The following is a 27036-nucleotide window of genomic DNA, read 5'->3' as shown; positions in this document are numbered from 1 at the left end:
CTGAAAAATGCACATCCAGGTGGCAGTGCTAGCATCTTAGAAAAGGATTGAAAATGAAATAACTGATTTTAATCAGCCACAATGACCATATCATTCTTTTTTTGTTCATGGCTATCCCATGGTCATCATCACTACTGAGCCTAAATGCTATGGGCATTGAAAAGAATAGAGAGTTTGTTAGCTTGAGCTTTAGTAAACTGACAGGCATTTCTTCACTATCGTACATTAGTGAAGAAATGCACAATCCCCACATTTTCTACCCCTGCATTTCGTCTCCTTTCCTTTACCTACAGGTAGTGCATTGTTCCACTACATTAGCTTCCTCCTGCCATCAGATTGGCTCCACCCACAAATCCCACCATTGCCATTTACAATAATTTAACAAGTTCTGTGCTAAGATCATTTTTTTGTCTTTGTTCTGTTTCTGTTGCCATTTAATCCAACCACTGTGGCATCAACGCAGTGATTACAATTGCATTCATTCTAAAGTCTCAATCTTTAAGTCAAAATTGATATGATACAACAGATCAATCCTCATCAGTTATTGTGCTTTGAATTGCCCATTAGCTGACATCAGTCAACAAAGTCAATACCAAGCCAATGTTTGGTTGATATATCAGTGTATCCCTATCGTAGATGATCCTGATCAATAAGATTAGCACTGGGTTGTCTTTATTTTAACACCTAGAAACTGGTCACTTACCAGTAACCACTGGTCGTTAGAGACAATTTTGTCCCCACCAGCTGGCAAGTAGTTGTGAGAGGTTTCTTGCTGTCAGTAAGAGAAATTAATTGTACAGATGTATGTATTGCTTGACCTATTATCAGGTCAATATTATCAGCTGATTCTAGGCATTTGATGATGTATTGATCTCACCATTTAAAACAGCCAATATTAAAAACTAAAGAAGAGACGGTAGAGACACCCTTCAGTGCTGCATAGTTTGTGCACTAGAGGGCACTCTGCTAGTTTCCTTTCGGCAACACACATTCAAAACTCCACAAATACAATAACCACCTGATCTGGGCAGAGTCAGACAGAGTGTAAACGAGAAAATAAATAGCTGAGCATAACAAATGTTAGGAAATCTGTAATTTCCCTAAAAATGTGTCTAAAAAACTAATGAGTCAATATATAGGAACTTTACATTTTTAAATCACTAAATATTGGCATTAAGCTTATAAATCCTGTCTCAGTGAGGCTCTAGACCTTACAAAAGAAGTTAACTGTCACCTGATCTGACACAGCTCCTGTTCATCAGCAGGAAATGTTGCCCGGCCATTCAGCGAGCCAGTCAAAGACTGAAGGACCAGCCCTCGACTGTGTCAGAGCAAACCATGAGCACCAGACCCTATTATTTCCTCATTTTGCAGGGATTGTCAGGGGACCTTGAAGCATTTATGCCAGAAACTCAGGGTGGAATAGCTCTCATAGTGGAAGCTTTGGTCCAACATCAACTGTTGGCAGTGGCTAATGAATGGTATATAAACTGGAAAACTGATTTCCTTAATCCACTTACGTTTCTTTAGATTCTATGGTGTGGTAAGCCTATTAGGCTACAGAGCTGTGGAGAATCGTGCAATAAGTGTTGAAAGTAACAGCAGTGGGAGGCTGAGGAGGAAGGAACAACTGTGGCACAATAGTCTCCTTAAAGAAACACCCCGAAGAATACCGTATGAAACATTTGATCGAATCGTGCTTAATATAAGCCGCAGAAAGAAAGAAACCAAACTGATTTCTTCATCGCTTACATCCAGAGCGGTAAGCTCGGATTTGTCTCCTGGGTTCCTTCTGCAACATTTATCGAGGATAAAAAAGAAAAAAAAACAGGAGCGAGAGAGAGAGACCGAGGGAGACAGAAAGTGAGAGAAGGATCAAGGTTTCTCCGTATAATTACAAAGATAGCACGGTCTCCACTCTCCCCAGTGGAGGCTCCGAGGCGTCACTCCCCGTCCCTTCATATTGTATAAAGACTGTTCTATCAGCCCACAAACGGCATCATTGCTTGTAAATTAATTTGGGGTTCCTGTCAGTCGGGCCCTTCTCCTCTCTTATCTGGCAGTGTAATATGGGAAGCTGAGAGGCTTGGGAGATACTGCTGAGAGCGCTGGAGGAGAGGAGGTGAGGGGAGGTGGGGTGGGGGGTGAAAGTGAGTATTAAAGAGAGGAGAGAGAGAGAGATAGGAAAGAGAGAGGCAGGGACAAAACAAGAGAAGCGAGTGGGAGAAGCAAATGGGTCCCTGTGGATGTCAGGAGTGGATCCGATGGAGGACCTGACTCAGTGATAAGTGAATATGGTCTGGCTTCCTATTTTACACACACACACACACACACACACACACACGCATGCAAGCCATTTGTCATCCAGACTGGACTCTACATCGAGGGGCCTTCACCTAGCAGCACTATTTGTTGCCGTGTCACAGCCTGCGGATAAATCTTCTCCCAAGGATCCTTGTTTAAATCCGCCCCCTATTACCAAAGGTCCGGCCCTCTCATGATCACATGAGCTACACACACAAGCACGCACACAGACACCTCTGACCCCTTCAGTTGTTTGTAATTAACCCCTCACCCACTGTATGTTGCCTCAATTCCCTAATGGCAATAAATAGGCCTGACTACAATCCCATTAGCCGACTGAGTCATGATGGTGAATTAGGAGGGACACTGACTAAACGCTGGGCTGAAATTGAATATGAGCATCGTTACTTGAGCTGACACCGTGTCCCTTTATTTTCCACAAAAGCTCATTTACACGAATTGTCCTTTTTATTGTTCATTTATTGAAATATCTATTTGTTCGAAACACATTTCGTTTCCAACGTGGCGCCCTTTCGTTAAAACTCTCCCGTTTAAATACAGCTTATTCCGAGTTAATTGCGTTTGTGTATACAGTATCTGTGGAAATAATACGTGTTGACAGAGCAGTGTTTATGACAAGTAGTTCAGGTTGGGCTGAAGTCAGTTGTGGGTGGTTAAATGAGGCGGAGGCAAAATGAAAATACAGCTCCAAATTAATAGAGCTGTGTTATATCAGACAGGACTGCTTTTATATGGAAGCCAGCGGGGACTGTGGTTGACACAGGCTAACTTAATAACTTAGTGGTTTCTGATGTTGACAAAAGCTCAGATATTAAGTAACATGGATGTTTTTAGGTGATAGGCTTTTACTATACTCAAATACAATTTCAAATGATTATTTTCATTTTCTACAACATTATGCATTTTGTCTGTTTCATTACCAGTATTATTTCATCACCTTAAAAAATCTGATGTTTTGTCCTGGATTAAATAGGAATGCACCAATAGTGAAGCTGTGAGTGAGTACAAATGTCACTGTATAAATGACTTGTATTTGGCCGAGAGTCCCACTAAAAATGTGCTTTCACTTAGTTTGATTTGTTGCTATTCATTCTAGATTTTTCTGCCAAAACAGATTTTCATTTTTTAAGAAAAAAATTTTTTCTGTTTTTATCGACTCACTGATATCGGCCGATATTTGTCAATGTTCGGTCAACACATCGGTGTATCCTTGGTTAAAATATCCAGCATCATATGTAGCCATTAAAACTGTCTCAAGCTTGAATTTAACAAAAAATGCTGCTTACACTCAAATACACCATAATAGTATTATTGTAGAGTACGTGTGTTATGTACAGCATTTTTACTAATTAATTTTGAGCATGTAATGCTAAAAATGTGAGCAATAATTTAAAAGAAGCCTGTAGATGTTTATAAAGATTTTATTTAATGAAGTTTGAATACAATAAAAAGCTGTTTTCCAACATATAGTAATGTTAATCATTTACAGCAAATTGTATTGTCTTAATGGTGTACATGACTATACTGTAGGACATCACTTCATTGTGTATTATGGCTAAAATCCTTTGTTTATGAGTAATCGCATTCATGTTTGCCTGTGTGAGCAATAATTATTTCCACTCCGCATTAAACAAAGAATATCGTCTTCTTCATGTGGAGACCCACGGCGACCACAGCAATAAAAAAATTTTTTTTACAAAGCTTTGTGTTTTTTGCACTCCGTCATTTTGAGCATTCACACAAAGCAACAATGAGCAAAACAAGCTAGGAGTATGTGAACGTATTATATTTGGCAGGCCTCCAAAAGTGGCAAAAACAACAGAGCCTTTTTAAGCAAAAGAACAATAAGACATGAATCATCTATTGTGGCCCGCTCTGCAGGGCTGGAACTGAATCCACATGAAGAATTGGTTCATTTCCAAACGTATGGAGTGTGGAAGTAGACGGGGCACTGAAGCACTCCTGATGGATAAATCCTGTCCAGTTCAATTCAACAGAAGTCACAGTAAAGCCTTTTTGTGCATATTTTTGTTTGTTATTATGTTGTCTAAGTAGCAAAGATGAAGATTAGATTAGAAAATAGAAATATTAAAAAATTAAAAATAAAATACAACCTAATATAAAAATGGAAATACACACACGTAATTTATTATATTTTCAGCAGGTAATTATGAAAAGAGAAGTATACAATTGATTCTTCTTTTTCTGTGCAGAGTGGACAGCACAGATTAAGGCCTCTTTATTTTTCTAATTTCTGGGTATCTACCGCCACCTGGTGGCTACAAGCCGACAGGCATAATTAAAGCGTGTGCAGTACGGGAAAATTCTACAGTTTCGATATTTAATGCTACATTAAATATAGTTTTACTAGTTCTAGACAAACAAACAAAAATACTTTATTTATTTATAATAGGTGTCAGTGAGGTCAGTTACAGTGTGAGCCAAACCAGCTCTATAACTATTGGCCTCCCTCTAAGAAACAGTGAAAAGCTCAAAGGGTAAAATTAGCATTCTTTTGAAAATGTAAAACAAATTTTACATTTTAACTGTCCAAAAACTACCAACTTTCTGCTTAATTTTTAGTTTTCTTTTTCCACTGCAAACCAAAATACTAAACTTGCTTAATTACTTTCTTAATCTTTAAGAATTAATTAGTTTCATGTGTTATTTTGTATTCATGGTTGTGTAAGTACCAAAATGTTAAAATGAAAGATTGCGGTACATTAAATCTTGATATTTAGCCAATATAAAAGGGATTTTGCTGGTCCTTGTTGACAAAATAAGAGATAAAATCTAAATTACAGATGATTTGTGGATACTTTAGAATAGTATGTGGCAAAAGTTCATTTCTATTCAGTTTTATTTATATAGTGCCAAATCACAACAACAGTTGCCTCAAGACACTTTAAAAAGGGGGAAAAAAGACAAATCTCAGATTTCTAATCAATTATGGCAGTAATGGCATATTACCTAAATATTTCGTGTGTGCATGCAGATTAAATATGAGCATGTTACATGTATATTTTACAGAAGTGTGTCTGGATTTGGGATTTTTCAGGGTCCGATCTTTTGCGTTTACTAAGATATCTCAAACACATATCCGTCAAACATCCACATGTTGTATCTACAATATCTCAAAACCAGCTACATAAAAGATCAGGTTAATTTGCAAAGAGATCAGAGAAGAGATCTTCAACAGAATAAATATCAGTCTATTATACATATATTTGACAGATGGGTATCCAGTGATGTCCAAAAGATCTCACTGATTTGTAAAGATCTCAAAAACAAATCAAAGCTCCAGATCACATTGTTCAGGATATTGTCCAGATCTGTGACAAATCTGTCCCTACCTTGGACAGCATTGTATTGTAGTGCTTTTATTCTATATCATGTTCTGTTGCATTGATTATGACTTGAAATCAGAAACCATAAACTCAGCACGACAAGGATTTGCTGAGGCCACAGAGCAAGAACGACACTGGCAATTTTTATAACCACCCGAGTCACCATTAAAAGAATGCAGGCTTAATACAGTTTGACTTCTCCTTTTAAAGCTTAAAGCCATATCCATCTTTTATATACAGTCTATTCAACACAAACTGGGCCGCCTACCCCAAAAAATACAAACAGACGTACAGGCCAGGAGAAAAATGTACTGTCCCCTTACAGAATCTTCATATTTGTCAAAAAAGACTGATATTATGACGAAAAGCTCTAAGGAATGTAGATTCATGTTCACGTACATCTAGGAGTGTATGTGTGTGCATGTGTCCACCGTTTGTTAGCGGTGGAAGACACAGATTAATCTCTTTGCATGCAACAGAGAATAAATCAATTGCACATAATTAGCAGGGGCAAGGTTATAACTGACACTAGGTTTCATCTTAATTACAGAAGTGGTTGCATGAACACGTCTCATCTTAATCACACCTGCCACTGTTCTCACCACAGCTTGATAATTTATTCTTATGGGAGTTTTTACTAATAATCATGTTTTAGTTTGTATAAAATTCATGTGGAGTTACATATGTTAGTAGGCAAGTGCAATGTTGGCCACTGATCTGATGAGTCACCAGAATTTCTAACAAAGAAAACTCATATTTGTGGGACTGTTCATTTGTAATGCTAAATATGATACAGGGTACCCTAAAAGCAAAACACACACACACAGATATACAAAAAAGCCAGCAAAAACATATAAGGTAATTCTAACAAGCTGGGCAGTAAATGTTTGTCCTGCTGAAACATGAAGCTGTTGCCAATCAGACCCTTTTACCACTGACCGAACTGCAGAACCAAATCATGACAGAGCTGTATTTTACTTTGTTTTACATATGACTGTTGTGCCACTCAGTTGACTTCCTCCATGTATATGCCGATGATGATTTGAACCAAAAACTTCAAATTTGGATTCATTAGTCCAAAAAGACCAGTTTCCACTGATTTTCAGTCTAGTTCAGTCAGTCTGGCTTCTTGGCAGCCACTCTTCCACTGAGACTATTTCTGATAAGAAACTGCACACCATGCTGCCAGATTTTTGGCTAATAGCTCTATGGGAATTACCCAAAGTAGAAAAATACTATTTAATGTCTGTCAAACTGTGTTATCTTTGGAATTTATCATGAATTAAACTAAAGAAATGGGAACAAACTGTGTGCTTATGTGACCGGCCACTAGTAACAAAGTGCCCTAAAATTGTTTCTTTGCCAGTATGTTGGTATGTAGACGCCACACTCGTTAATCCCTTAAGTTAGGCACCTTTTTTATGCCTGATGATAGATCAGTGTTAGGCAGCTTAACAAACAAAAAAAGGTGTCCAAAGAAAACCTTAGAAACTGGCTTTGACCTTCAGAGAACCTGGAGCACTGTTCCTCAAGACAACTTAAAAAAAAAATACTAGTAAGTCTCAGTCTTTGGAAGCAATATAATAAGTAGTGGCTCAAGTTTTTTGCACAGTATTGTATATGAAATTGATGAAATCAATAAATGAAATGTATTATTCAAATTTGTCAGTTTAATAGTATTAGAACAAAAACTGTCTGGCAGTTCCAACATAAGCCTGTCTTGCTGTTTTCTGCTTAGTTTTCTAAATGTTTTTATTTTAGTTTATTTGCTGTTGCTTTCCATATTAGTTTCAGACCTTTTATAATGTTAGGGTGTTCTTGAGGCATCATTATTGTTGTTGTTGTTGTTGTTGTTCATCCATCCAGTTAATCTCTGAGCTTTGTTTTCTTGTTTTTTGTTGAAGAATGTTCTGTGTAGTTAGACAGTCCGTCATTTTTCACTGTGTAAATGTCAGCATTTTTTTAAAAAAAGAAAAAGATGGGATAAAGGGTCGCTGCAGCCAACCTCTCTCTCCCCGACCACCTCCTCCGGCTCGTCAGGGGGAACCCCCCTTCCCAGGCCAACCACGAGATATATGTATTAGATATGAGAGACATGTATTATTATTATTATTATTATTAGTAGTAGTAGTAGTAGTAGTAGTATTATCGCCAGCAGGTTTATGAGATTTTATTCTGAAAGTTACAGCCGGAAGTGTGGAAGGGGATTGGTTTACAGTACGAGAGCCTCTGTCGCGAGCCTCCCGTACTGTAAGCCAATCACAGAGCAGAATAAGCTTTGCCGTATATACGCGCGACTATTTCCATGTTTTGATCGCAAACAACGGGCTTCGGAGTCGTCTTCTGAGCCAGCTTCTCCAGGTCGCATTAAAGTAAGGAGAACATGAGTTTAGCTTGTTTTTTATGCTTCCTGCACAGGAGCTTCAGTTTGCTACACTTCATGTCATCTGTAAAAGCTCGCATTACATTACGTTATTTTTACAGCACGTCTCACTTTTTAAGTTAACTGAATAAGATGGTCTGAATCTCAACATATGTAACCGGTATCTAGGTAAAGCTAGTTAACCTCGGTGGTTAGGATCCTGCTTGAGGGGACACTATCTTGATTTAAAGAAACATCCGTTAAACAAAGTATATAACTGTTAAAGTGAGCTATTTTTAATAGCTGGAACACCTTATACCCCAGATAAGGAAATAATTGGGCAGCTTTGGGAATTGATACGAAATTTCCCTTTATGCACTTTTATTGTGTCCAGTGGTACAAACAAAAGAAAAAAATGTCTTTAAACTTGTTTTTCTCGTTTTTCTGAATAGCACTGATTCAGTTGTGCCGTTACTAGTTGTTTTACCTCTAATAAATAAATAAGTTTATTTAACTAGTTTAACACACAAAGTATTTACTGCAAGGCTTAAATCAAGATAGTGTCCCCTTTCAGACTGCATTGTTCTGAAAGGGTTTTATACAGCTTAGAGTTGGTCATTTGTCCACATTAACCTGTGCTCCCCCATAGGCTTAATGGTGGTCTGGAATATAGATAAAGAGGTCTATATTTAGACCAAGTCAGCAGGAGGCTTTGAAGAAGCTAATCTGAGATGGGTGTTGGGGGTCGGGCAAGGCTTTCACATGTTAGGTTTATTTTGACAGTTTCAAGTTGATATATGCACAAAATGCCCCTTATAAACTCATCTTTCTTAACGTAGAGCAGGTAGAAAAGCATAACATGCCACAAAATGTCTGCATTTAGAAATTAGCAGTAATTTGCAACTTTCCACAGTCTCTCTGAGAGTGGTTGCACTCAGTTCAAGTCAATTCAGGGCTCAATTCAGTTCAGTTTTAATTATAAAGTGCAAAATCAAAACAACACTCACCTCAAGGTGCTTTATACTGTAAGGTAAAGACCCTGCAATAATGGAGAAAACACCAACAATCATATAAACCTGTATAAGCAAGCACTTGGCAACAGTGGGAAGGAAAAACTGTCTTTAAACAGGAAGAAAAGAAACCTCCAGGATCGCGGTGTAGCCATTTGCTGCAAGCGGTTGGGGGTGATGGGAGGGAGATGTGGCAAAATACTCACTGTGGAAGAGAGCCGAAGTTAAATAATAACTAATGATTGAATGCAGAGTGTTGTTATAAACACGCAGCGAGTGAAAAGAGGTGAGTGAAGAGGAAACAATCAGTGCATCATGGGAAACCCACCCTTAGCAGCCCTATTCCTATTGCAGTCTAAATAAGGTAGGATTCGGGGTCACCCTAACTATATACATTATAAAAAGCAGTTTTAGGTCTAATCTTATAAGTAGAGAGGATGTCTTTCTCCCAAATCCAAACTGGGAGCTAGTTCCACAGAAGAGGGCCCTGGAAGCTAAAGGCACTGCCTCCCATTTTACTTTTAGAAACTTTAGGAACCACAAGTAATCTAGCAGCCTGAGAGTGAAGTTCTCTATTGGGGTGATATGGTACTATGAGGTCTTCAGGATAAAATAGGACCTTATTAGTCAAGACGTTGAATGTGAGGAGAAGGATTTTAATTTTCCCTGTCAGTACTCTTGCATTTTGGATCAGCGGAAGGCTTTTCAAGGAGTTTTTAGGACATCCTGATAATATTGAATTACAATTGTCCAGCCTAGACGTAGAAGAAGCAGTAAGGTATGAATGCATGGTCTACTTTTTCAGCATCACTCTGATACAGGATGTTTCTAATCTTAGAGATCAGGCGGAAATTCGAGAAAGCAGTCCTACGTGTTTGTTTAATGTGCACATTGAAGGACATATCCTGGTCAAAAATGACTCAAAGACTCTTCACAGTGTTATGGGAGACCAAGGTAATGCCACCCAGAGTATCTAGATAGACACCACGTTTCTAAGATTTTTATGGCCGAGTACAATAACCTCAGATTTATCTGGATTTAGAAGCAGGAAACTAGAGGTCATCCAGGTATTTATGTCTCTGAGACATTCCTGTAGTTTAACTATTTGCAGGAAAGTCGCCTCCTATCAGCTAACCTGTGCAAGCTTGCCATCAAAAATGGTCAAGTGTGAAACACCCTCAAATTCTGGCCAACCATTTAGTGACTACAAGTTCCAAACAGATGTGAAAAAATTCATTACAATTACGAGGCATCACCAATTTTTATTTTTTTTGATTTAAGGAGCCTGCTGTCCTATTTTTACTCATGTGACTGAGCCATTAGCTTGCTCTGAGGAAGTAGCTTTGTCGAGCTAAGTGTTGGATGGTTTTTCAGTTGAACTGATTTAAGGTCAGTTTAACTAAGCTAACTTATCACAGGATGATGGTGTTAAGCCTAATAATATGTGTGTCCACAGTATTAATAATGTAACCCCACTTGGATATACTAAGGCTGTGGATGCACTCAGTGTTTTATGTTAATATGTGCTTTTGTTAATAGAAGGTATTATGATGCCGGTGGTTCAGTTGCTGAGAGCTGCATTGAAGCATGCTGGGAACAGGCCCCCACGCTGTGTTATGCAGACGACCTCTGCAGTACATGGCGTCAGAACACATGCTTCGTCCTGCACTGATGGTGACAAACCCAAAGTCCTCATTACTGGTTAGTTTTTGTGTCATACCTCTTGTGTTACTTAAGCTCTGTAAAGGGAAAATTCTAGTTAACCCTCACATTTAGATACAGGTGGTTAGAACCTCACTGTATGATTTTTGTGTAACCTTTGCATGCTTAGATGAAGTATGTGTATGTGTCAGTATGACCTCGTGAAATAAAAAACTGCTTAGCTAGGCCTAACAATGTTTCACTATGTTATCTGCTAACTATTTTGCTCAGAAGGATGAAGGTCAGGGCCAGCGCCAGGTGCTGGCCGGGGAAAAGATAGTGGGAGTCTTCTCTGTTCAGCAACAGCCCAGGGTGGACAAAAGACTGTTGTAACTGAAAGATACACAGAGTTTGACGATGTCATAAGCTCATTACTATGAACCTGTGATGTTTTGATGTATGTATCCATTCTCCTGCGCGTAGTAATACATAGTTTGACCGCTCTTTCTGTGTTGCAGACGTTATTTACAAAAATTCCACGACAGCTCTTAAAAGTGCTTAAACTGCTTGGTAATTTGCTTCTTTTTCTCTAATTTATCCTTGTAGGAGGACTTGGACAGCTGGGGGTGGGGCTTGCTAAGTCGTTAAGGTAAGAAGCTTAAATAACCTCTGATTTCCGTTGTTTAGCTATTTCCATATGTAGCGTAGTTTTCTTTGCGTATATGTGATACTATTACTGGGTTTTCAGGCTGATACCAGTAAAAAATCTATCAATATACACATACCAGTCACTGTATTAGTTGTGGCCACACCATTCTGTACATTCCTGCTCCAGTCTGATCTCAGAAACTAAACAGGGTTGGGCTTGGTTAGTATTTGTCTGAGAGACCGACTGGGTATACCAGGTGGTTGAAGCTTGGTCGTGCCAGATGGCTACCCCTCCCTGAGCCTGGTTCTGCTGGAGGATTCTTCCTGTTAAAAGTTAAAAGTTTTTCCTTCCTACTTTTGCCAAGTGCTTGCTTGTAAGGGGTCACCTAACTTTTGTAGCTATACTGTAGATTTTTTTGATGTGTAAAACAAATGGCAAAGGATGCATCAGGTTGTATGATGAAGGACTCCTGCTAGCTTTTTCCCAGTAAAGGTTATAATGGTGATTTACAGGAACACAGTTGCTCTTTTGGACACTAAAAACCCTTTTTCTTTCACTCCACCTGAGTGCACCGTCTCGGAAATGACTCCGCGTTTAGACAGCTCAACATTAAACTATGACATTAAACCATCATCTTTACTGCTGCTGTTGTGTTATCAGTCTTTTTGTTGAAACACCGGAGGCTGCGTGAGCTTAATGTTGCCATACTTTTAATTCACACACGCACTCCTATTGCAGGTCTATTTTTGATCGCAAATGTGGGTGAGCACTACAGGGTCACGCATTAAACAAAGCATCAAAGCAAGGAATTTGTTTTCTTTGTAATTGAGTTACAGTGGTCCCTCGCTATAACACGGTTCACCTTTCACAGCCTCGCTGTTTCACTGATATTTTTTTTTTGTGCAATTTTGCATGTTTCAATTTCTGCGTCCTGATTGGCTGTAGACCATTGTCAATCAATCTCTTGCCGTGTCTCCTGTACAGAATGCGTTCAGCTTGTCAAATTTACATAAATCTTCGATCGTTAGCAGTGTGACTCTGAAGTGCTGTACTGTATGTTTGTAAGTTTTCTCCCCAACAAACACAACAACGTCGACGAAACTTTTGCACCATCAAAGGCAGCTGCGGTAGCACCCAAAAGGCAGAGGAAGATGCTAACCATCGCACAAAAAGTTGGACTTCTGGACATGCTAAAGGAAGGTAGAAGTTACAGTATTTTTCGGATTATAAGGCGCATTAAGCGAAACAAAACAGTCAGATAAGTCAAACTTTCCTCAACTCATTCTTCTTGCTTCCTCTACTTCCGTACCATTGATTCATTAATGTTGAATTCTCTGGCAGCTGCTCTATTCCAGTGTTCTGGACCTGAAAACAGGGTTTGATCTTTGGTTTCATTCTATTATACTGGACTTATTTTTCTACGAAGGTTTGAACTTTGAGAGTGTTTAAACAAGAGAGAAAAGTGTGAAAATGTTCATGCCTGTCTGAGAAAAGTGTACAAAGTGTGTAGTGAGGGGTTTTACAGCCTTAAAACATCTATGATAATTGTAAAAAATAAAGTTGGCTACTTCGCGGATTTCACTTATCGTGGGTTATTTTTAGAGCATAACTCCCGCGATAAACGAGGGACCACTGTATTCAAATTACTCAGTGAATCGTTGCAGACCTCTTTCAAACTGCTGTGGTAAACTGGGGTGATACCAGTCCTAAATCCAGCAATTTTATTAAAAAAATAAATAAATAAAAAAACTTCCAGAAGGTGATACCCGTGAGCCAAACCTATATGGGGTGTAATGTGTGAGCTGTTGAAACAACTGTTAAAATGATATATAATGAAATAGAGCTTAAAGACGTCATGCGATCATGTCATATGTACTGCAGACCAGCTTTTTTAGTAGAGTTACCAAAACTGACCGCTCTAATGTTTCTTCTTCAGGAGGAGATTTGGAAAATTCAATGTGATCCTGTCTGACATCCGGAAACCCCCCAACCATGTCTACAATAACGGTGTGTGTATTTCTTTTACCTTCTCCACATATTCTGCAAGTTAGTAAAAACCCTTCAAAGGCCATGCAGTCTTTGTGTTTAGGAGCTCCATTCTTGTTCAGTGCAAATGCAAACCACATGTCCATAAAACTGCACTCCTTGGGTAAAACTTTCCAAAGATGAGTGGGTTGACACACACAGTCTATTGTGTGTCCTGCGCAGGTCCATTCATCTTCTCTGACATTCTGGACTATAAGAACCTCAGGGAGATTGTGGTCAACAATAACATCAGCTGGCTGGTTCACTACTCAGCTGTGCTGTCCGCTGTGGGGGAGCACAACGTGGCCCTGGCTAAAGAGGTCAACATCACAGGTAGACACCTCTGTGACGCGTGTACCATAGCATTAACATAGCAGACTTATGCACCGCCTCTCTTTCTTTCTAGGTTTCCATAACATATTAGATATAGCCAACGAACATGGTCTGCGTGTGTTTGTCCCCAGCACAATCGGTGCCTTCGGTCCATCCTCCCCTAGAGACCCCACTCCTGATCTGTGTGTGCAGAGGCCACGCACTATTTATGGTGTATCCAAGGTCCACGCAGAGCTGATGGGTGAGGTGAGACACACTCTGTAGAGACTTTGAAAACACATACCTGTATTTCTTCTCCGCACTTACAACTGTTGTAGCTCCAGTCCTCATTCTAGGGCTCTATTGATCTTATTTCTGGTGTTTTTGAGTCTTTTCCTCCCCTCCCATTATCAGTACTACCACCAAAGGTATGGGCTGGATTTCCGCTGTCTCAGGTATCCAGGCATCATCTCAGCTGATTCCCAGCCTGGAGGAGGAACCACAGGTGAGTAAGCCTGACCTTCTAGGAATAAGCGTTGGCCCTCAACAATCACCTTTGCAATATGGTTAAAGTTTTGGTTCACTTCCTTTTAAATGAATGGGTATAGAGGCTCAACTATAATTTTGATGGCAACTGACACATAACAGATGCATTTATAATATCACCATCATCACCACTTATCTTGTATAATGTCTCTGGAAATACTGAAGGTGCAGGCTAACTGACAGTGTAAGGAAGATGGCACACCATTTGGAAATGTTTTGGGGGTTTTTTTGCTCGGTGTCTTTGATGCAGTCTGAGTCTGATGGTCTCTTTTCACTGTTTTCTAGACTACGCCGTCCAAATCTTTCACGCAGCTGTGAAGAGCGGTCACTTTGAGTGCAACCTGCGCAGCGACACACGGCTGCCTATGATGTACATCGGTAAAGCAAACTTTGATGCGTTTTGTTTTGGCGACATCGGCACTGAAGCACTCCCGTTTCACTCATCTCTTCCTCCGTCCACCTTTCCTACCCAGATGACTGTATCAGGGCCACTATGGAATTCCTGGAGGCTCCAGACGACACGCTCGTCAGCCGCACCTACAACATCAACGCCATGAGCTTCACGCCACAGGACCTCACCTGTGAGATCCAGAAAGTCCTGTCTGACTTCAAGGTGACCTACAATGCGGATCCTGTCCGGCAGGCGATCGGTGAGACTGCTGGGATACCAGTGTCATAGTTTTATCCTTTCAGAGTGTTCACTGGCTACTATCATCTTCTTCTCTGCTACATCTTTTCAGCCGACGGCTGGCCAAAAGCACTGGAGGACAGCGCAGCGAGACAGGACTGGGGCTGGAAGCACGAGTACGACCTGCCGCAGCTGGTGCAGACCATGCTGACTCACATTACTCTGGGAAACAAGCTAGCGCGAGCCTTCTGAAACATTTGCAGCATTTTTGTAGCTTTATTTAAAAACTGAATGTGACAGTCTTAAGTAGCAAAATCTTAAAACGTTTTTGTGTTTTTTTTAAATTATCTAGGGCCTGCGTGTAGCCTCCGTATGTGGGTTGATGTTTTAGTTGGGAGAAATCCCTGGCACTTTGGTATGCTCCCACATCTTTTAGCCCTTGATAAGTTACCCATAGCCACAAATTCAACCCTCGACAGGATGGCTGCACTAATCATTGCTTCAGTTAGACGGGAGCGCATTGTTAGCACCGGTAATAAGTAATATTATGTGGGATTTCCTGCAATTAGCTGTAAAGAATTATGAATGAAATCAACAAATGATCTGATATCCCCTCACAGGAGGATTCACAGGTACACGTTTTACTAGCGTCTCATCCATTTTGAATGTCATGTTATCTCAGAAGAGAAGTTCAACATGTCATGGGTACTTGCGACTCTTCCCTGCAGAAACTCTTGTGAGGATGATTTCTTTTTTCAAACTCCCCTTCCAGATGAGCTTGGATCTTTCTAGCAGTGTACAGAGAACAGGCCCGAGGCCCAACAAAGACTCTGAAGATGACAGGCAGAAAGTCTAAAAAGGATGACTTAAATTGAAATTTCCACAATATGTTTGTTAAGAAGCAAAACAAAAGGCATTCCTACTGAACCATCAACCTGATGCCTCTTTTCTTTTCCTCTCTGTGAACCCGTCCAGCATTTGTGCTTAGTGTGCTGCTAGAGAGCGCTGGATGTTTTCACCAAAGCAAGCTGCTGAACTTTTAAGAGTTATGGTCTCTTTCTGAGTGAACACAGTATGTATGTGCTGTGTCTGTAAGTGTGCTAACAGTCTGTTGCGGTGTGCCTTAAGGGGCACGTCTGCCACACTTGAAAATGGCCTGGCTTTTAGTAAGAGCTTCACTCCCACTGTTTACTAGTGTGAACTGTGTCCTGAAACAGTGGTGCAGATAACTGTGGAAATAGTGACCCTACACAGTACTGCTGCAGGGACTGCACAAGGTAGGCAAACAGAAAAGGAAACCTAGCAGTGCTCGAGGCCTTAAAATAGGTGCAGCAAAGGAAATGAGCTTGTAGATACTGCTTGATTTTGCATTGGTGTGTTTTGGGCATTTTATTTATTTATTTACTTATTTATATGTTTTGGGGTGGATTGAATGGATTAACGCGTCAGCATTAGCTAAGCAGGGCTCTTCTGTGTGGAGGTGTAAAAAGAAAGGACTGGATGTTCTGTTAATGTTTGTTATTTATAAAGCTATTATTTCAGAATTATTACTGTTTTTTTAATAAATCCATTTTTAAAAAGAAGTTTTTCTTACTCTTCTTTGTAACCAGGCAGTACTGAAAACTGACGCCAATGCTGATGAGCCACAACAGCTACAGTGGGTGAATTTTAGCTTTTTTGATAGCTTTCTACTAGGCCTCACCTCCACTAATACCATTCACTGAAGAAGAGCTAAGTTCAGCAGATTTTAAATTATAAAAAAAATCACATTCAGATAAAATGAGCATCACAACATAATAAAAGGAAAAATAACCAAATGTAACTCTTAACACAACAACTAGAAATTAAGGGAAATGAGTAAAAGTTACCAAGTTAAAAGTCTTTTTAGGTATTAGTATTAGGTATCTGTGTCTGTGTTGCATCCAGGTTGCTAACCAAGCTTGCTAGTGCTAGCTGACAACTTAGCATTCCACCCAGTTATGGTCATGTCTGTCTGGAGAAAAGCAACCTTGCAGCAGCCAAAAAGCTATCCCTGGCTTCAAAATGTGGAGTCATGTTGGTTATGTCCATTTTTTATATACAGTTCATGGTAACCATGTTGCTGTGGCTGTGAAACTTCCTTTTTACCCTTTAAAGCCTGAATCATGAAAAAATTAGTAGAAAATTGTAATTTTTTGGAAATTTTATGACCAGAAGGTCTTTATTGAACCTTCTGGTCATTTCTACAAATAAACAATTAATTTGCATATCCATCCATTCTCTTCTGCTTAGAGACAATTATTCACACTCACATTTCCACCTACGGGCAAATTAAAATCACCAACTAACCCCACTAATTGCACGTCTGTAGACTGTGGGAGGAAGCATCAGTACATGGGGAGAACAAAAAACTCCACACAGGGGGGCTCATATATTTGCACATATGAGTTTTAATTTGTTTAATATTTATTCATTACATCCAGGTTTCCTTTTTGCAATTTGTTGCTAAAAAATGTGCAATTTATTCAGTTTTTCGAGGAGAGTGTGATTACACCGAACATGTAGAAATTTAAAAACTCACAAAAACTCATGTATCAAATATGACATAATAGGTGTTAAGGGATACATTTCCAATACAGAAATCTTCAAATTATATATATAAGATGTGCAAAAACGACAATAATAATAATAATAATAACACAAGCTTGAGCATCCAAAAGTAACACAGTTAGCCAAAACTGTGACTGTTACTAAATGGTTCAACATTCTTACTTCTGATCAGGTTTATTCACTGAGTTCCTGCCCTCTGCTTTTCCAGACGCCTTCCCTCCTGTTTTAGTTTTGGCAGTTTGTACCTTTGCATTAGTCTCTGTATTGGTAGGAGAAGTATTGTTGTGCCTCCCAGTGGCCAGAGCCTCCTGCTGCAGTTTCAGCTGCAGGATGTCACTGAGCAGATCCACCTCTTGGACTAGGCTTCCCACTATCTGGCTCTCGGTGGCCCTCACTGCTGCACGAACCAACTCCACAATGCCCTACTTGGGGAGCCAAAAACAGTGACAGTCAGTCAGTCCAAATAATTTCACTAAGGGAAGTACCTCAGCTAGCGTAACCATAATCCTATGTTTTGGAGAGTATTTAAAAAAGGGCTGGTTTAGAAAACAAATATTTTTTGTCTGGAGAAAAACATTGAAAACACAAAAACCACATATTCTCGTAGCACACTGCATGATTAGGGAACATGAACCTGTTTATCCAGATGCTTATCCTCTGGAAGAGTGATGTCCTCCAGAGTGACCCGTGACCCCTGTCTCAGACACCTCAGCTCGTTTTCCTTCTGCTCCAAGGTCGAAGTGAGACTAGCTTCATGCTGCTGACTTTCCCACTCTTGCAGATCGATGCCCTGCAGCAAAAAGGAGCCACTTTCTAAGTTTGAAACAAACTGGGACATATTAAATGGATTCCAGTACCATCATATAGCAGCCCTGAATCTGCATGATGATTATGCAGTGCACGTTCGCTAGCCGCTACTTAAAGAGGCCTCCATACCTGTGCTAAGGGAGGGGGTGTGGGTGGCAGTTGCACCTCCACGTGTAGCTGAGTGACAGACATGTTAGCAGCTCCATCAACCACCGCCTGGAAAAGCCTCCGCCGTGTGATGCAGGTGTCTGTGAGATACCTGGTGAAGTCATGTCGATGGACGGGGGTGAGGTTCGGTAATCTCTCACACAGCACCTCTCTCAGTAGGGACAGCAAGTTGAGTACATCAGGATCTGATGGATAGAAAACAGTCCAGAAGGTTTAAATGAGGTTTACTGAACCAAACCCCAGCAGCACATGATCCTGCACACTGTGAACAGGTGGGCCTGCATTGATAACACTGTATGAGTAATGTTTTAATAGGGCACACAGGGAATGATTCACTGTCAGTGAATCACTCAGTCTGGTATGCTAGCGTGTCTGTATTGGTTTATGAGCAATGAGAGCTTTATGTCTGATAATAATTCTCTGGTGGTCATGTGAGGGCCACGACCTCTCGGTTAAGCAGTGTGTCACCTAATAGGCCACTTTATAGTACACTGCTGTTTGACTCTGACCGTCCAGCCGTGGAAAGATGTCTCTGGCAATCACAGCTGCCCGGATAACGTTCGGCCAGGAGAAGCCACAGTCTGCAGCGAACACAACCACGTCATACACAAACTCTTGATGGAAGCATCGTCGCTCGTCACTGAACTCGGGCCACGAGAAGTAACGGCTGAGCATCTGCACACCATCATCTCTCTGACAAACACAATCACACAGACACAAAAGTGAGAAATGTTGAAAGACATGTAGAACCATTTTTACAAGTTATTTTTAGTTATTTATTCATAAATGGTGTGGTTATGTCTTTATTTTTGCAGTTCTGCTCCAAGGTTATTACATTAACTAAAACTAAGCTAGATACTAAACATTTTTAAACAATTTAATAAAAATAAAACAATTTTTAAAAAGTCAACATGAAATAAAAATTAAAAAAGTAGCATGCAGGGCTAGCTGGCTGTAATGTCCACTCTACCCTAGTTTGCTGTACGTAAACAAATAACTTCAGGCTCAGAAAATTAAACCAATGACCAATAAGAAAATAATGTGGACAATACATATATATATATATATGTATATACATAATAATAATATGCTATGGCGTGCATGACTTCAAGCTAACTCTCTAACCAGTCGCTTACTTTAAGATTTAGGTCAAATTATAAATTTTAGCGCCATTTAAAAAAAATGCTGGGACACAACTTCGTCTTTATATCGCTTAAATTAAATGTCTGGGTGTTAAGTCAGTGGCCGCCTACCTGTAGCCTCGCTATCTGAGCTATTTCACTCTCTGTTAGGGAATCCATCCTGATAAACACACAGCTGAGCTCGGTTGCCATTGGAGACTGACGCGATGACGTAAGGACGTAAAGCTGCTGATTGAACGTGTGAAGAGAATTCAGTGTTACCTGTAAATAACATCATATCACACGTAATTACCCAGTGCTTGGTTGTTACTAGGTTTAACAGAGACTGTCTGGTATTAAACCAGACAGTCTTCATGAATGCGGCTGTTTCGGGGCTAAGAAAAGAGCAGGCTGGTAATGTAACTGGGCTTATTATCAGTCTGTGGCCACAGATGGCGGAGAGCTCTAATCCTCTTTAGCACCAACCCCACTCCTCTCCCTTCTTTTCTCCGCCTCTCTTCTTCTGCCTTTCCTCTCCTCCTCCTCCTCCTGTTCTCCACCAAATAATGTCAAGGTAACGGCTGTTGAAAATAGTCGGTCGTGTCCCATTTCCGGTTGTGCCTTTAAAAATAGAAGCTTTATTTCAGGTGCGATTTTTACCATCAAACCTTTAGGGTTTGATGCAAATGTAGTCACCCCTTTTCACATTTGCAAATCTCAGTTCAGTTGCGTACACATTACAATGTTGCCATCAATTCAATTCAGTTTTATTTATATAGCACCAAATCAGAGCATCAGTCACCTCAAGGTGCTTTATATTGTAATGCAAAGACCTACATACAAAATAAGTGTCCTAATTAGGAACGATTAAGAGCCATTCATAATCAGTAATCCCAGATTTCAATATAATATGATAGTTTTAGGGTGGACCCTTTAGTTATTAAAGCCAAGGCAACATTGTGTAGACTCATCACTGTGCATAACATATGCCACTTACAAGAGTGGTGAATAGATCTGTAGTCTGTTACATGCCTGTGTGCAAGCAAGAGCTACACTTGCTCATCCACTAAGCTAAACTGGCACCCTAGCAGCTCCACTTTTTGATTTTAGGATCCTTTTGTTTATTATTAAGGCCATAAATACATCAGCACTCGCTTACATTTTTGAACTTTTAACTATGCACACTCCTAGATCATTAAGGTCAACTGACTAGATGATTCTAGTTGTTCTGGTTGTTGAAACAAGGCCTTTTTCTTTAGTTGCACCTAAAATTTGGAACAGTCTTCCTCTTCAAAGTAGGACCTCATTAGCACTCGACATCTTTGAAACCCACTCGCAGACAGATCTTAACTCCCTTGTGTTTTTTTTTCTGTATTGTCCTTACTTTACTTTACTTTACTTTATTTATATAGCACTCTTCACAGGATAAGAACCACAAAGTGCTTCACAATAATATAAAACAGATATACATAAAACAGCTAAATGAGTATTGCTACTTTATTGCTTTCACAATAAATAAACTGATTGGACTTGATTTTCCGAGCTGTGCAATTTGTGTGGTTACGTTCAATCCTGCCGTTTTCACTGAAAGGCTTTCAACGCATTACTTTGAAAGTCTTAATCGCCGTACTTCCGGTTTTCATGCCGCGGACTTGCAGCGTGCCTGAACGCGCGCGCCCGCAGCCTGTGCGCACTTCTCAAATCTCAGATAGCGAGCTCGCGGCGCTGTCTGCCGCTGACCACACCTGACTTTATTATCACTCTGGTATCAAACTGCTTCTTTATCGGGATCTTCACTCGGACACTGATCTTCACTGGTTCCTTCCAGCATGTTTCCTCACAGGTAAGATGAGCCTCTCTTTCTCACCTGTTGCTTTACAAACACCTGCTTCTCTGAACTTAGACAAAGCTGAACATCTGTGGTAAGGTTCTGAATTTTGTATGTTTGGGTTTTTTTAATTTAATTTAATTTATTTTAGTGAGAATGTAAACCCCAATGAGCAAGTGCTTATATGTCCAGTAGGCTTGTGTTTGTGTATGTGGTCCAGTTGTGGGAATAAGGTGATCACACACCTGCTTATAGGATAAGAGACAAAAGGGATTGAGTAAAGGAGTGAGCGCACTTCCAAAAGTAGGCCACCGCACGCGGAATAATCTCTCCTCTGTTTTCGTCTTTATTTTTTCTGCTGACTGAAGTGAAAACACAAGAGCAAGAGAACTTCTCTCCGTTTTCAGTCAGTTTTAAGGTGAACATGTGGAAATTCAATGATTCACTGTGTTCATATCACAAAGGAAAGTACTCCTGCAGGACTGAAGCCTATACCCATGTGTAACATCATCAGGCAAAGCGCACAGGTGATGAACTGCTTGATTTATCCTCTAGGAATACACATTGGTATCAAAACTTTCCCAGAGAGCAGCATCCTGACGCCTCACTGTGATGCCTCAGGTTCCTGTCAGCACCGGAACTACTCATCCTTGACTTCCTGTCTACCCAGAATCCCCCTGAGGGCCGCCTACCTCTCCTCTGTCTCTCATTAAGGCTGTGAAGCAGATACAGATTGATGAAATGAGGAGTTGCATAAGTTTTACTTATGCAATAAGACATATTTCAAGGACATTTTGAGCCTGTGGATGGAAATAATAAACGTCCCTGGTGTTTTCAAAAGTGTAAAAAGATGTGTTTGATTCTTTTTTTCTTCTTCTGCTCTTACTAGAGATTATTTTTAACTCCACAATACAGCATGCCCCTGAACAGCAGTACCAAACACTGCTCTGATTAAACATGAGTAATAATTTAATTTGTCAAAAATGAAATGAAATAGAATAAAATAAAATAAAAGCTTTTTCTGCTTGCAATGTATTTAAAAGATCTGCAGCTAAGCCTCAGCAAAAACCAGCAATACTGGTGAATTATGTGAATTGTTCAAAACTATGGAGGCCCAGAACAGCCAAAATATGTAAATGATGATTAATTTTAAACAGTTATTTCCCGTTAATGGCACCTAAAATAAAATATTTTAAAAAATGTATACAGAAATTTAAATTGATGTTTTCAGATGTATTTTTTATTATTTCCTTAATTTATTTACTTTTCCATTTAATTTATTTTTACATGTATTTATTCCCTTTGTATTTCCCATTTTTTTGTTTGTTTGTTTGTTTTGGGGGTTTTTTGTCTCTTTTCTTGTTTCTTTTCTGCTTGTGTTTAAAGGTGATGTGGCTGCCATTCAAAGGGTATCGTGGGGTTTACATGTCACCTCATGTATACACATCTTACGCTCCACACTGGCAGCTGGGGAAGCGTGTTTTGAAAAGAGTAGGAGATTGAGGTTGTTGTTGATGACGTTAGCTTGACCACATGCATATTTTCTTAAAATTATTATTATAAACAAATCAGGTCAGCAGCTAAATAGGACATATCCAGGACAAGGAAATTGCAGAGTTACAACAGCAACAGAAAAACAATCATCAGAATAGGAGGATAGTAGGGACAGTGTGCAAAGGAGATCATTCCCATTCTCATTCCCAGCAGGAACGTGTTGGTACAAAGACCCACTGTGTGAGGATGCTTAACCATATTGCCTCACTGTTCAACTAAAGGATGGGAGAAAATAAATGCTAATAGTGTTTAAAATTAAGTAAAGCGCTATACAAATATAGGCCATTTACCATTTACCATAACAATACTTTCAGTAATAACTATAATCCTTGTCCTGCTATATGCTGGAATCATAAGTATACATATAGTGTTTTAACACCCAAATACCCACCTATAACAAGAAAAAAAACATGTGTGTACATTTATACATACACCAATGCTATAAGGTTCTACGGGGTGACCAAGCTTGGTGATCTGATAGTAAATACATTAGAGGATTACCTAGGCAACCATAACCTGGAACATCCAGTCTCCTTGGTGAAAGTCTTTTCCACCAGTGCAATATTTGAATTTGCTCCAGTCATATTCCTATGCTAACAGCAGCTAAAATGACCATGTATAATGTGACCGGCGTGACTTATGAACACGCAAATAATTAACACTCTGTCTCTAACACGCTTTATATGCATGTTTGTGTGTGAGCCTCTTTTCGCTCACTGTTTTGTTCACCCTCATCGTTCGTGTCAGTACCATCTCCCGACCACAGTGGGCAGTTCTTTTCCAGTTAATAAAAAACTTAAAAGAAAATTAAAATATAAAAAAGCTGGCAACAGTCTGTTGAAATTATGGAGCCAATAGCAGCTAAAGAGCTTGTTAAGTTTGGACGTGTTCTTTAAGTACAGATATAGACCGTTAATCCCACTAAAAGAAAAGATAATGGAATAAGAACTGTGGATATAAATGATATGCCATCCCCTTACCCACACAGGGCAAGCAATACACAACATTCAGATTTATCATTAAGAATACCTAGTAGATAAATACTTTTTTTTTTCTTTCTGCAAGCCGCTGTGCAACCCACCTCGCCCTCCAGCTCCTCCTTTCATGCTGTGTCCAGCCTAATCAGTGCCACATCTGTTGTCTCTGGTGCTGGTTTTGTGCTGGGTCTTGCTGCTGCTCTTTCCCTTTCTGGGTTTGTGAGATGGTGCTTTGCCAGACTGAGAAAATCAGCTGGTCGTGATTGGCTCATTACAGATTTCCTGCCACTCTGTCAGTAGTATTAGAGGGGTTTTTTTCCAGGGCAGCAGTTGGTGGTTTCAGGGATTTCTAGACAGGAGGAACCCTGCTGTTAGACAGACTGTGTGTAATTACAATCCTCCAACTAGATCCTTGTGTGTGAGGAAGACACAGATAGAGGGGGTTATATGTGCTAAAACCTGTGGCCTCTGCACCAACTCTGCAATCAGAATGTGAAAACCGACTGCCTTTATCTGACTTTATCTACGTCAGACTTCGGACTTTTTTTGAAGACTTTATCTACCTAACTTTGTCCTTCAGCTTCCTGTAACTTTCATGTTGACATAATTCAAACTATAATTTCACTAACAATCTAACCATCTTTGATGTATTTGCCACTTGCTTATTAATATTTCTATTCAATCTCAATAATTCAACCTCACAACTACAAATTAGCATATGCGTCTTCTCCTGCTCAGGTGCGGCATGCATAAGAGCATCACTTGCCTTATTACCGTCTTGGCCTCACCATAGCAACCCCTCCTTCTCCCACACACACACAGAGGTTCTTAAGCAGGCTTTTCATTCTATCCTTAGCCTCACCCCTCCTGTCTTCTCCTATCTCCTCAGTTCTCCTCTCTCCACCCCCACTCCCTTCCTCCCTCCTCTTGCCCATCTGCCATTTTACCCTGAGAGCTGGAGTGGAATCAGGGACTTTGCTGTATATGTACACGTATGACTCGGGGATCGCCACCATACACACTTTTGCACAAATACTGCAAACCAGTCTCCTGGTCTGACTAGATATCCACAAATTTCTCTTCAGCCTTTCCATACCTCTTTGGACCATGCTTCCTGAATATGTGAGTAGTGCAACTAATACATATGGCATGGAAAAAGTGGTTGTTAATTAGTGGTAGCAGTCATTCTTCTGTTCTTTTACGACAATGGTAAGCATCTTCAAATCATTTGAAAAAGATTCTAAACGTGCAAACAAAAATCTGCTATAATAATGTTTTCATGGGAAAATAATAGAGCTTCATCTAAAATGTTGAAAAGGCTTAAACCTACAATGCTGTTACTTGTTAATGGTTTGGTTCAGTGTAATGTGTTAAAGGCTAATATATGTGAGTCAGAGTTTTGTATTGGAAAGAAAAATCGGTGTGTTAGATATGAAGTGATCACTCCATCGAGCAGTCGGTCCACAGCTTTTCATTTAACAGATGAGTCATTTATTCCGCTTAAATGTGAGAACTTTAAGCTTTGTTTGTCATATATAAACTGGGACTGTTGGTGTTTTTCTAAAAAAAAAAAAAAAAGTTTTTAAGAAGTATTTGTAATTAACTCTAAAAATAGACCTGAAGAAACTAGATGAGTTTAACAGAAAGTGAAAATATTCCTTTATTCCATTTCTAAAATCTGACATATTGATTCCATTAAATCTTGAGTGGCAGTGAGAAAGAAGCAGAGGGTGATAATGAAACACTAACCGAATGTGTTTAAGTGTCTGTTAAGCTAACATTTGCTTGGATTAACTTGCCTCTTTGCTGGAAAAACTTGCTTAGTGCACAGTGGACGTCAGCATAGCTGTAAGCCTAAGACCTCCCTTTAGTCCCACAGCATAATCACTTTCCCACAGCTTCAGTGGTTGCTTTTAATGTTGCACATCAAAAGCAACTTTGTTGTCCATTTCAGAAAAAAGCCAGAATAAGTTATGTGAGATTGACTGAGTCAGTTTCAAGTGTAAAATAAATGTTACAGTGAGTTTTATTTCTGCTGTTCTACACTGAAACTTGTTTAACGTGTGCCTAAATGTTGGGTTAACTGTTCCCTCCATAGATTTTAAATGATATGTTTGATGTAATGTTATTAGGAAAGACTGAGCTAAAGAGGCATTAAGAAGTCAACACTGATTTAGCCTCATAAGACTTAAAAGCCTGCTAAGCCTATCGGAAGACATTACAGGAAACAATCAAGAGGCACATTGTGACCACATGTACTGAGTAGAAAAAGTGATATTTGTCTTGATGCTGAAGGATTTAAGGGTCGCCACAGCAGATCTTTCAACATACACGTGATATTAGCATGTGGTTTTATAACTTTATGTATTATATAAGCTAATATACGTATGTGACGATACAGACCTGAAACCCATCAAAACTCAAAACTAACAAGTAGTTATTTGTTGTGTTCATCTATGTTCATCCATGTATTGTAAAACTAGAGAAAAAAGCTAAATGAAATACTCAGCCTATGTTATGTAAGCTGATTGATGCTGCCTTTCCAGAAGCAGGGCAGAAACTTTTTATGTCTGTTCCAAACAGGATTTCTATACGTGTCCTAGGCCACGCTAATAAAAATAGCTCCCTGTGCAAAGCTCTGCCTTTAGCATCCATGTAAATTTAGCATTTGTCTACAGTTTAGCTTGTTAATTTACATTAAAGTATGTGGCTAGTTTTTGTTGAACTTTGATACATTTGCAGGATTTGCAGTTCATATTCAAAATTCAAAATTGAAACTGATCAATGATCATCAATGATCATAAATGATTGGGGGGGGGGCGGCACTGCACAGAATATTTTGAAGGAATCCAGGTAAATGTCTTTTTCTAGAAAATCATTACGAGTTTTGGTCTTTTTGCCTGTTTAAACAGCAGAAAACAACACATTCACCTCAGCAGGTAAAAAAGTGACATCTTATTATTAGAATTTAGTTGTAAATGATACAGAAGGTTTTTCCCACCAATGTCAGCTAGTCCTTTCAGCGGATGTCCTGTCCTAAATCCCCCATTAAACATCCTGATTAAGACTTGTTCTTCTTGTGAGTGTGATTAGCACTGATGGGACCAGAAAAATAAACAGTAACCTGCAGAAAAAACAAACATGTTC

General features: G+C 39.6%; 2 protein-coding genes across 3 annotated transcripts; one reads left to right on the top strand and one right to left on the bottom strand.

The window, feature by feature from the left end:
- The first annotated feature begins 7890 nt into the window (after positions 1 to 7890).
- Positions 7891 to 16428, top strand: LOC116334396 (L-threonine 3-dehydrogenase, mitochondrial-like). Its single transcript, XM_031757811.2, has 10 exons — positions 7891 to 8044; positions 10584 to 10745; positions 11292 to 11334; positions 13271 to 13341; positions 13543 to 13692; positions 13766 to 13938; positions 14086 to 14176; positions 14503 to 14595; positions 14691 to 14867; positions 14958 to 16428. Exons 2-10 carry the CDS (start codon positions 10592 to 10594, stop codon positions 15095 to 15097), a joined length of 1092 nt encoding a protein of 363 aa, XP_031613671.1. The 5' UTR covers positions 7891 to 8044; positions 10584 to 10591; the 3' UTR covers positions 15098 to 16428.
- Positions 16429 to 17267: 839 nt separating this feature from the next.
- c23h8orf74 (chromosome 23 C8orf74 homolog) lies at positions 17268 to 20064 on the bottom strand. Of its 2 annotated transcripts, none has more exons than XM_031757841.2 (5): positions 19663 to 20064; positions 18919 to 19102; positions 18371 to 18594; positions 18069 to 18224; positions 17268 to 17856 (listed from the first exon to the last, which is right to left on the bottom strand). In XM_031757841.2, exons 1-5 carry the CDS (start codon positions 19741 to 19743, stop codon positions 17593 to 17595), a joined length of 909 nt encoding a protein of 302 aa, XP_031613701.2. In that variant the 5' UTR covers positions 19744 to 20064; the 3' UTR covers positions 17268 to 17592. The 2 variants fall into 2 exon arrangements, with proteins under 2 accessions (XP_031613701.2, XP_039463365.1); XM_039607431.1 differs by having other exon boundaries at positions 17719 to 17859.
- Between the last annotated feature and the right edge of the window lie 6972 nt (positions 20065 to 27036).

This window comes from Oreochromis aureus, linkage group 23, assembly GCF_013358895.1.
Source record: "Oreochromis aureus strain Israel breed Guangdong linkage group 23, ZZ_aureus, whole genome shotgun sequence".
NCBI classification, from domain to species: domain Eukaryota; kingdom Metazoa; phylum Chordata; class Actinopteri; order Cichliformes; family Cichlidae; genus Oreochromis; species Oreochromis aureus.
The sequence above is the reverse complement of the archived record's forward strand: the minus strand, read 5'-3'. Positions and strand labels throughout refer to the sequence as shown.

Excerpts from the sequence above, each read along its gene's own strand:
- LOC116334396 (XM_031757811.2), top strand. The coding sequence starts at position 10,592 with ATGATGCCGGTGGTTCAGTTGCTGAGAGCTGCATTGAAGCATGCTGGG. Across the intron at positions 11,335-13,270 it reads GGGCTTGCTAAGTCGTTAAG|GAGGAGATTTGGAAAATTCA; the intron begins GTAAGAAGCTTA and ends TTTCTTCTTCAG. Across the intron at positions 14,177-14,502 it reads GCCTGGAGGAGGAACCACAG|ACTACGCCGTCCAAATCTTT; the intron begins GTGAGTAAGCCT and ends ACTGTTTTCTAG.
- c23h8orf74 (XM_031757841.2), bottom strand. The coding sequence starts at position 19,743 with ATGGCAACCGAGCTCAGCTGTGTGTTTATCAGGATGGATTCCCTAACA. Across the intron at positions 19,103-19,662 it reads CTCAGATAGCGAGGCTACAG|AGAGATGATGGTGTGCAGAT; the intron begins GTAGGCGGCCAC and ends TGTGTTTGTCAG. Across the intron at positions 18,595-18,918 it reads CATCTTTCCACGGCTGGACG|ATCCTGATGTACTCAACTTG; the intron begins GTCAGAGTCAAA and ends TCTATCCATCAG.